The following is a 10,126-nucleotide window of genomic DNA, read 5'->3' on the forward strand; positions in this document are numbered from 1 at the left end:
CTGGGAGGTCCATCGCTGTCCCCAAGCCCCCGCTCTGACAGAGGGATCCCCCCTCTGCCCCCAAACCCGGAGCCCCGATGGGGGATCCCCCCTTTGTCCCCAAACCCGGAGTCCCCATGGGGGACCCCGCTCCTGCCCCGACCCCCCAGCCCTGACCGGGGTCCCCAGCGCCTCCCTCGGTCCCGCCAGGGCGGGGGGCAGGTGGGCGGGGCGTCCCGGCGAGGCGATGCTGGGGAGCACCGCCCCCGCCGCGCCCGCAGCCAATGGACGGGCTCAGCGCCTGGTCCGATGTGAAGCGCGCGTCGCCATTGGCCGCCCGCCTCCCCTCGCCTCACGGCGGAGGGCGGCGCTGGCCAATGAGGCCGGGCGGCGGCGGGCGGGGCGGGGCGCGGCGCGGGCGGCGCGCGCGGGATGGCGAGGCCGGCGCGGCCGTGAGGGGAGCGCGGCGGCGCGGAGCGGAGCGGGGGCGCCATGTCGGCCGTGTGGTCCCTGGGCGCGGGGCTGCTGCTGCTGCTGCTCTGGGTGCGCTACCGCGGGCTGGAGGCCGTGCTCGTGCACCACCGCTGGGTCTTCGTGTGCCTCTTCCTGCTGCCCCTCTCCATCCTCTTCGACGTCTACTACCAGCTGCGCGCCTGGGCCGTGTGGCGCCTGCACAGCGCCCCGCGGCAGCACGGCCAGCGCGTGCGGCACATCCAGGCGCAGGTGAGCGGAGCCCCCTCTGCGCCCCCGCATCTCCCCTTGCACCCGCGTCCCCTCCCCTCGGCCCCCAGACGGCCACGCAGCCCCCGCGCCCCCCGCGTGTTCACACACACGCCCCTGCTCGCCGTGTCCTCACACACACACACACCTCAGACTGGCCCCCATGCACTCCAGCATCCCCCGCCTCATCCCTGCATCCCTCCCACGCAGGCACCCCCTGGAACGCCCCTGCGGCCCGGAATCCCCCCACAGCTCTGCGTGCCCCGTGCGCTCCCCACACCCCTGTGCATCCCCCCCACGCAAACCTCTGTGCATCCCTCCCGCACCCCCTGGCCTCCCTGGCACCCCCCATGCTTGTCCTCATCCCACACCATTTAATCCTCCCCACGCGCCATTCCCCCCTCACGTCCCCAGCACCTCCCACACGCATCCCGCTCACACTGGCCCCTACACCCCCAGCATACGCGTCCTGCACCCCACAACCCCCCTACGGACCCCCCAGCCCACGTGCTCCCAAATCCAGCTCCCCCGCATTCCCGCATCCCAGCATTGGCAGCGGCATCTTGGGATCTGTTGATGAATTCACATGTGTCCGCGGAGCTGGGAAGAGGGATGTGAGGAGCCAATAGACGCTTCTTTCTCTGCGTTTTTACGTTTAAAACTCTTATAAAAGTTGTTGCGTGGAACAGGTGGAACGTGCAGGTTTGGCTGTCCTGTTGCTGTGGTAACTCTGCTGGAAATCCACTACGGCCCTCGTCTGCGTTTAGTGTGTGCACACATTTAACACAGAAACGCTGCAGTCCTTCAAAGGGCTGGCTCAGTACTGTGTTTTAACAGCATTTTCATCCCATCCAAGCATCCTGCTTTGCATTATTAGTTCAAATAAATGATTGAAGGAGAACTGAAACTTTTCTTCCACTAGGGACTCCAGAGAATTCCTTAATGCTTTTATGTGCTTTGGTATGTATGGTGTTTCTGTCCTGTTTGCTGCTGTTTTGTTTGCTGTCACTAATCTTCGTTGTGGATGGAGTAGATGCAGATGATACTAATGTCCCTGGAGTTACCATTTGAGAGTTTGGAGTTGTTATCACCAGTAAGAGCCTGTATTAGCTGTATAGCTTTGAAGAAAACACCAGAGATGATATTTGTTCTCAAAGTTTGCAGATCACATGTCTGTCCTATGCATTTTTCCTCTCAACTTTTATCTCTTTTTCCAATTTCTTTTCAGGTTCAGCGGTATTTCTGCATTTAGAAATATTCTGCATTTCAGGCATTAACTTTCATGGAATTGAAAGTTTTTTTTTTTTTTTCCCCCCCCACATTGAGGGGAAATGTCTCTAGCTTAGGTTATCGCATACACGTGTGTACCTTATAGCATCAGTTGAATTTTACCTCTTGCAGGTTCGGGAGTGGAAAAATGAGGGCAGTAAGAGATACATGTGCACCGGTCGGCCCGGCTGGCTGACTGTGTCGCTTCGTGTTGGAAAGTACAAGAAGACTCACAAGAACATCATGATCAACTTGATGGATGTTCTTGAGGTGGACAGTGAAAGACAGGTAACAAATACCTCACCAAGTTGCAGTAATAATAAGGCTTATATCTTTTTACCGCATTTATAACTGAAACAGACATTAAGTTCTGTAAGAAGCAAATGATTTTTGTTGAGAAAAAGAATACAAATCCTAGTACAAAATTATTTGTGTCCCTGTCTAAGGTTTTTTTTTTTTTTTTTTTTTTTTTTTGATTGTCCTCCTTGGACTTAAATATTTACGTGCAGTGTTAAGACTTGGCTGTGTCAGATGAGACATAGCTTCTTCCCAACAATTAAAAAACAAACAAACAAAATCTCAAAAAGGCTTTCTTTTTACGTGGAAGTCCTTTAGTTCTCTTTAAAACTTGAATCCAGTATTTGAGTTCCTGCTCTCTGGACAGAGAGGCAGTGATAAAACCAGAGTCCTGGGTTTCTGTAGTAGTGCTTATGCCAAGCATCACTACTAAGGGTCTAGTAATATTCTAAACTCAAAAACTGTTTATTTATATTAATCATGTTGACCTTGGGCATTTTGCTAAAACAACTAAAAAACTTAGTCATGTCAGTGCAGGTTTTTACTGTAGATGGTACGAGAAGGAAGAAAACATACCTGATGCACCAATTCTTAGGTATTCTACATTGTCATCATCTGCATGCCCTAGCTTTTCGTAAGGAATTGCAGATAGGATTCAGGGAAGCCAGTTATAAACTTCACTCTTGCATTTTACTTTTTTTCCTAATGCCTAACGGATTCCTTCATATTCTCCATAAATATGGACCATCACAACAAAGACTGTTAAATTCTTGTGTTTTTAAAAACAAAAAAAATACCTTGAACCAATTGAATAAACAAGAACTTCTAGTGTAAGAAAATCCACTGTTGATTCTCTTCAGCCAGGGTTGCCTATCCTTACATGGAATTTCAACCTGTTGTCCAATGCTGAGGAAAACAGATTTTTCCTAAATGCTGTTCATTCCTCTCGATGTGCTTTGCCACTGGTGACATAAGATAAATCCGGGGCGTTGGTATCAAATTGTTGCATCAGCAGTATAAACTTTGTCTATGTACACAAATGCCCAGCTCAAATTTACCGCATGTGGTAATATCTGATTAATGACATTAATGATTAACATATTATGGTTATACACTGATGTGCACTGTTGTAATAAGTAACTATTGAAGAACTATAAACAGTAGACCCACCAAATTTCAGGCTCTGCAATAAATGCTTGGACCATTCTAGTAAAAAAAAAAAAAAAAAAACACAGCATATGGAATTGCTTAATTTTATGTGCTGAAGTGTGAAAGACCAGACTGATTTGTGTTTTGGGGGACTGAGCAACAAGATGTTGAGGCAGAGGAGGAATCACTAAGCAGCTTCCACTATTTTTAGTATTGCTTTGGGGAAAGTAAGTCTCTGAATTCTGCTAACAGATGGAAGTACAATCCAGTTATCCATATTTTGTCACCCTTAATGCTGAACATTTAATTTATCTTGGGGAGAATTGGGTTTGTTTTTTTGGTTTTTGTTTTTTTCTTTTTTAGGTTGTCCGTGTGGAACCTTTGGTCACCATGGGTCAGCTGACTGCACACCTAAATCCTATGGGCTGGACTATTCCTGTGGTACCAGAACTTGATGACCTGACAGTAGGTAAGGGTTGATATGCTGACAAGAAACCGATTTCACTTTCTTTTTTTTTTTTTTTTAAGTTTTCATGCAGTAACACATTGCCTTATTTAAAAGTTTCCTAAAATATTCCTTGGAACTTGGAGTGACTGTAATGTCATTTATGCTAGAGGCACTTGCCTTTTTTTAAATAGTCTTAAAGGCCACCCGCAGAGCTACAAAATGAACTTTTATTCTCTTAAACAGTGTTCATCTTGAAATGTATCTCTCTCGATTTGCTGTGTGCTCTCTTGATAAGGTGGTCTGATCATGGGAACAGGCATTGAGTCTTCATCCCACATCTATGGACTTTTTCAACATACCTGTGTGGCCTATGAACTTGTTCTTGCCGACGGAAGCCTTGTGAGATGCTCACCAGTAAGAGACTCTGTTATTTTGCTCTCATTTACAATGCATTGACAGTTACCAATATGGACATATGATTTAGTATGACATACTTTTTTCAGACTGAAAACTCAGACCTATTTTATGCAGTGCCTTGGTCTTGTGGTACTCTGGGGTTCCTGGTTGCAGCAGAAATAAAAATGATTCCTGCCAAGAAATATATAAAACTGCATTATGAGCCTGTGAGAGGACTGCAGAAGATTTGTGAAAGATTTGCTGAAGAGTCTAAGAAAAAGGAGAATAGTTTTGTGGAAGGACTTGTTTATTCCTTGAACGAAGCAGTTATCATGACAGGAGTCTTGACTGATGAAGCTGAACCAAAGAAGGTAACTATTTACTGTGAAAAAATCCCCCCATGCAATTTAACTGTTCTACTATATGTCATAAAAGTAGAATCATTATATGATCAGAACAATCTTTTATTGTTAGTATAGGATAAAAGTTTGGTCTACCCATCAGATGATCTTAAATTAGGCTTTGCGACTACAAAAAATAGAGTTTTACTATGAATCTTCAACTGCTAAGAAATGATTGATTGATTTGCTTTATTCCAGCCTTTGCATTGCAGTACCTAAGCAAAAAGAGAAGCACCTTGTCTCACATACAGAACACTGTTTAAACCTGCAGTTATCAGAGTAACTTTGTTGTTTGTGTGTTTGTTTTCCCATTAAGCTGTTAATATGGTTAATATTGGTAAAATGCATCAAGGAAGCTTTTCAGGAGGGACATGGTCTTTCTTTACAACTCTGAACCATGAGGCTTTAGAACAGCATGAGCTGAGAGAACAGTATCTTCAGAATCCCTCTCTGTCACATTCTTGCTCTCTTAATTTAAACTTGACCATAATGAGAGGAGAAGTGAGAGAAAGCCATGTATATGGTCAAAATAAAGAGAAATAAAGACTCCCCAAATCTTCACAGACAGTGCAACATTGATGCTTCATGCTCAAGGAATTTTGGGGAACTTAATGTAAAGTGTAAACTTATTTGTGTTGGCATTTGCTGATGAATATATATTTCCCTTCTTACAGATAAACAGAATTGGCAACTACTACAAACCATGGTTCTTTAAGCATGTGGAAAAGTATTTGAAAGCTGACAGAACTGGAATAGAATACATTCCCTCCAGACATTATTACCACAGGCATACCCGTAGCATCTTCTGGGAGCTCCAAGTAAGACCACTTTCAGAATTAAAATAACAGCTGCTTTTTCCCCACAGAGATACCATGTACCTTTTTCCTCTTGGCACCTCTTCTGCCTTTCACGGCAGAAAGGACCCAGCTGAGTTCATGGCAAATATTAAAGCTACACAGCTGGGCTAATACAAACCTAAAGGCATTTCTTTATATATGAATATGGCCTTTTGTCATAGCTTTCTAATTTCTGTGTTAGTGCTTTTCTGAATTCAGACTTTAAGTACATTTTTAAAACCTCTTTACCTGCCAAGTGGCTTCCAAAGGCAGACAGTAGAAAAACAGGAATGCAGAACTATGGTTGAAAATACGCCCTGCCTAAATTCATAAAGTATTAATGAAGTTAGGCCTTGAGATTGTTACTTTTAATTCATTAATGTATTTGTTGTGCATTAACACAAACTATTTACCATTCTGAAGATTTCCCGTGGCTACGTTTTAGAACTCACTGCAGTGAGATACCAAATCCTTTAAGGTACTGGAGAAGTTAAATAGGAGTTGGCTGTGCAGGGAGTATAAAATTTTACAGCTGTACAGTACTGAAATACTATCTTTTGTTTCACTTAGGTATTCTTACGTCATGTTTTCTTTTTCTTTCCTGCTTAAAGGACATTATTCCTTTTGGCAATAACCCTATTTTCCGCTACCTGTTTGGCTGGATGGCTCCTCCAAAAATCTCCTTGTTAAAACTGACCCAAGGAGAAGCAATTCGAAAGCTGTATGAGCAACATCACGTTGTGCAAGATATGTTGGTCCCAATGAAGAGCCTCGAAAAATCTATCCAAACCTTCCAAGCTGATCTTAATGTAAGAACACACATTTTTAGAATACAATAAATCATATATTGTGTATAATATGAATGGTGATTACTGCTCTTAAGACATAAAGCTCTGGTTGGTCATTCTCATCTTGTGGGGAGTACTGTGCTTCACAGATCTATGAGCGAGGCCACGGGAGTGAACATGGCTTTCTGAAAAAGGACTAAAGTTATGAGATTAAAATTTATTTAATAGACTAACATGAGACTTTATCATCTAGTAAAGCCTGAACTGATTTTTCATTCAACTGAAATCACTGGCTGTCTCACAGAACTCAAGCTGTGGGAATGAATTTCTTGTTTTTGATTTTGATTATATTGTATTAGCATAAGAAGTACAGACTTCCCAGTTCCAATTTTGGACTGAGCTGAAAAAAAAAATCTTTATTCAGAATGAGTTTTCGCATTTTTTTTTTCTTTGGGATCAGGGATGTTGTCTTCACTTCAGCTTTGAAAGTACTCCATTCAGCTCTTAAGGTATTTAGTAGGGGAATATGATTTGTGGAGGATACTGCACTTATTTTGAGCATCTTAATTCATTTGTATTGTGTTCATTAGAAAGTGGGTCTAAGAATCATAGCAAGAGAATTGGAAAGGAAGATGCATATAAGTTTACATCCTTAAACCGTGACAAAGTCCTCTTAAATCTTTATTTTGTTGCCTTATTAATAGATTTTTTTAAGTGATAAAGTGCTTTCTTCCCTCTGGCAGGTATACCCTCTTTGGCTGTGTCCTTTCATACTGCCCAATAATCCTGGTATGGTCCACCCAAAAGGGGATGAAGCAGAACTCTACGTGGATATAGGAGCTTATGGAGAGCCCAAAACAAAACATTTTGAAGCCAGGGCTTCGATGAGACAAATGGAAAAGTTTGTCAGAAGTGTTCATGGGTAAGGTTTCTGCTTCTCAGAATAGTAACAGTGCCATGTAGCTTAAAACTGTGTAGTTTAACCACACTTACATATTACTGTGACAATTTAGCGTTGCAATAGTTCAGCCATCACAATAATAGAAAGCTCACTTTAATTACTAATTTTGGTGTCGCAGTTTTTAGATGTGGTTGTACTTCATGGCCGGATTGTGCAAAGCAAAAGCAACCTCTTGGCTCTGGCTCGGAGCCTCCTCTTCATCAGAAGGAGCCTCTCGAACGTGCACAGGGACAGGGGCCTGGGCACGTGCTGGTGTCTGAGGGCCCCTGCACAAGCCCCAGTGCAGGCAGCAGCCCCGCAGGCTGGTGAACACGGCACGAGCTTGCCCAGGGCAGAGCAAGGGCTGGTTTGGCCACGGGCAGTTCCGTAATCCCGCAGGACGTTAAGGGTTGGACGGATTCCCTGGAGGCCGCTCCGTTGGCTGAGGATCCTGGCAGCGCCGCGCAGCAGCTCCCCGTGCTGCCGGATCTTCCCTCGCTCCCTGCTGGGGCGTCGGAACCCCCTTTTCGCTGCCCAGATTCCTACTAGATGGGATCACCAAAGGGCTGAGGTATTTACTCACCGTCTGCCGTGAAGGAGCAGTTACAAATTTGTTTCTCAGGAACAAAAACAACGTCGTGATATTCGTGCTGTCAGGATAATTTATCTGTGTTTCTATTTTGACCTACTTCTCATCTCTCAGGGGTTATATCCCCCGTGGCTTACACCAACAGCAGCAAGTTTGCGTCGAGATGGTCGGGGGAGCATCAGTGACTTGCAGCTATGAGCGATCTGCCAGAGAACAAAGCAGCTGAAAGTTCATTTAAAGCTTTTCTTAATTAACTTGAAATTCAGCTTTTTATTTAAAGCTTCTTATTAACAAAGTTTCGTCTCTTCTGCACCTGTCACTAGAACAGTATTGCAGTTTCATAATCAATCACACACAAGACCAGAGCATCTCTGAAATAGTTTGTGTTTTACTGCTGTACTCTGATATTGGGTAGAGGGGGCAATATAAAATTAAAGAAGAGTCCACAACTAATTGCTGATTTCATATATTTTCGGAAATGGTGTTATGTTGCAGTTTCATTACAGTGCAAACTTATTTATGTTCTTGGTCTAGTCCGCGCTGGAGTCCTTTGCCTTCCCAGTTCTATTCTCAACATCCAATTCAAAGACATTTAAAAGCATCAAAGCAAAAATCAGCGTATCTATCTTGACTGCATTGTGAGATGCTGACTAATTGAGAAGCCATAATTGTATCTGTATACTGTGTAAAAATGTATACAGTGGGAAAATAGGCAGAAAGAAAAATCGAGCTGAAATTAAAAGCTTTGGAATGGAGGAAAAAGCAAGCAGGCTTTCAAAAGCAGTTAAAGGGTGGTATAAAACAGGGTAGGAATATTTGTCCTGGAGTATTTAGGTCGTGTTTGATTTTTATTCCATGCACTGAGACCAGACTCTTGATTTGGAGGAAGTTCTTGCTCCCTAGACCTGCATTTCTGTGAACACAGATTGTTAGAACACATTAGAAAATTTGATTGCAGATGGCTGGTAAATCTGAACATGAATAAGGGTTTTTTCTTTTCTTAAATAAATTTTATTCATTCAGACTTTTTTTTTTTAGCTTCTCTCCCTTTCACTTAGCAGGGTAGTAAAACTAATGGAAATGCTAATACTTTGGCTAAAGAAGTGTTTTGAACCAAATGTTAAAAATAATGTTTGTGTCAATTGTCTTCCATTCCCATCCTCCCCTTCACCATCAAAAGGGCCTATATGAATATCTTGCTGTTTTCATTATTACATGTTATTTCCCTTTGGAAAGGGCACCATGATAGTATTACATCCCCAAGATAGAACTGGCTGCATGTCCCAGCATAATAATTCATACTAACAATTATATTTGCTTTTTTAATAAAATAATGTTTTTTATATTTTTTGAATATTTACTGTCTATATCTCATACTTTATTATTATTATTATTATTATTATTATTATTATTATTCTGTCTGAATCCCGTGACACAAGTAATGCTGACCGTCTTGTTGGGCTTTTTTCCCCCTCCAGTTTCCAGATGCTGTATGCAGATTGCTACATGACCCGTGAGGAGTTCTGGGATATGTTTGATGGCTCGCTATACCATAAGCTGAGGGAGCAAATGAATTGCAAGGATGCCTTTCCAGAAGTCTATGACAAAATCTGCAAAGCTGCAAGGCACTGAGCCTGAATAACCTAATCAAGCAATCAGGGAAAAACAGATTTACCTGTAGCTAGTCAGTATATCCTTAAAAAAAAAAAAAAAGGCTTTATTGCTGTCCAAATAAGCTCATTCTTGCTGATGTTTTAAAGGTATGAACTCCTGCTTTCTGAATTTATGTTTAGTATTCATTAGTATGTTTTTAAACTGCTCTTCCAAACTCAGTGATTGTTATTTAAGAAATCTGAAGTGCTAACCTTTGTGTCTTGGATCTGATGTAGTGACGTAGGTGAATTCACCTACTTTCAAGGAAGAGTTGGAAAGGAAGAAAATACTCTGAAGTTACACCAGCTATTTGCTGTAGTTGTATTTAAAATTACTGTTGAAAATGATGAGGAGGTCACAGAAATAGGTGCCAAAGTTGAAAGAATTGTCAAGTGAATCATGAGGTTGAAAACATTTGCCTGCAGCCTGTTGCTTGCAGCACAGTACTATAATCTTCACGCTGTACAGTACTCTGTGTATATGGTATAGATGGTACTGTATGTCTGGGCTATCCTCTGCTGTAGGGCATTATACTCTCAATAGAGCAGCTCAGCTGGGCTTGGAAACTGGAGGAATTGTTAGGGAGTTTAAGCGTGAAGAAAATCCTTTTTACTTGTGCCTATCAAACTTGTACTGATCTTGATTATAAGTTGGATATAGG

At 42.9% G+C, this 10,126-nt stretch overlaps 1 protein-coding gene across 1 annotated transcript; it reads left to right on the forward strand.

Annotated features, from left to right (window-relative positions):
• The first annotated feature begins 469 nt into the window (after positions 1–469).
• On the forward strand, positions 470–10,126 carry DHCR24 (24-dehydrocholesterol reductase). Its single transcript, XM_088522464.1, has 9 exons — positions 470–702; positions 2,101–2,256; positions 3,778–3,883; positions 4,158–4,276; positions 4,366–4,629; positions 5,334–5,477; positions 6,107–6,304; positions 7,027–7,205; positions 9,291–10,126. The coding sequence occupies exons 1-9, from the start codon at positions 472–474 to the stop codon at positions 9,442–9,444; spliced, it is 1,551 nt and encodes a 516-aa protein (XP_088378590.1). The 5' UTR covers positions 470–471; the 3' UTR covers positions 9,445–10,126.

This window comes from Tinamus guttatus, unplaced genomic scaffold (assembly GCF_059628265.1).
Source record: "Tinamus guttatus ecotype Peru unplaced genomic scaffold, ASM5962826v1 Tinamus_guttatus_pri_ptg000153l, whole genome shotgun sequence".
Taxonomy (NCBI): domain Eukaryota; kingdom Metazoa; phylum Chordata; class Aves; order Tinamiformes; family Tinamidae; genus Tinamus; species Tinamus guttatus.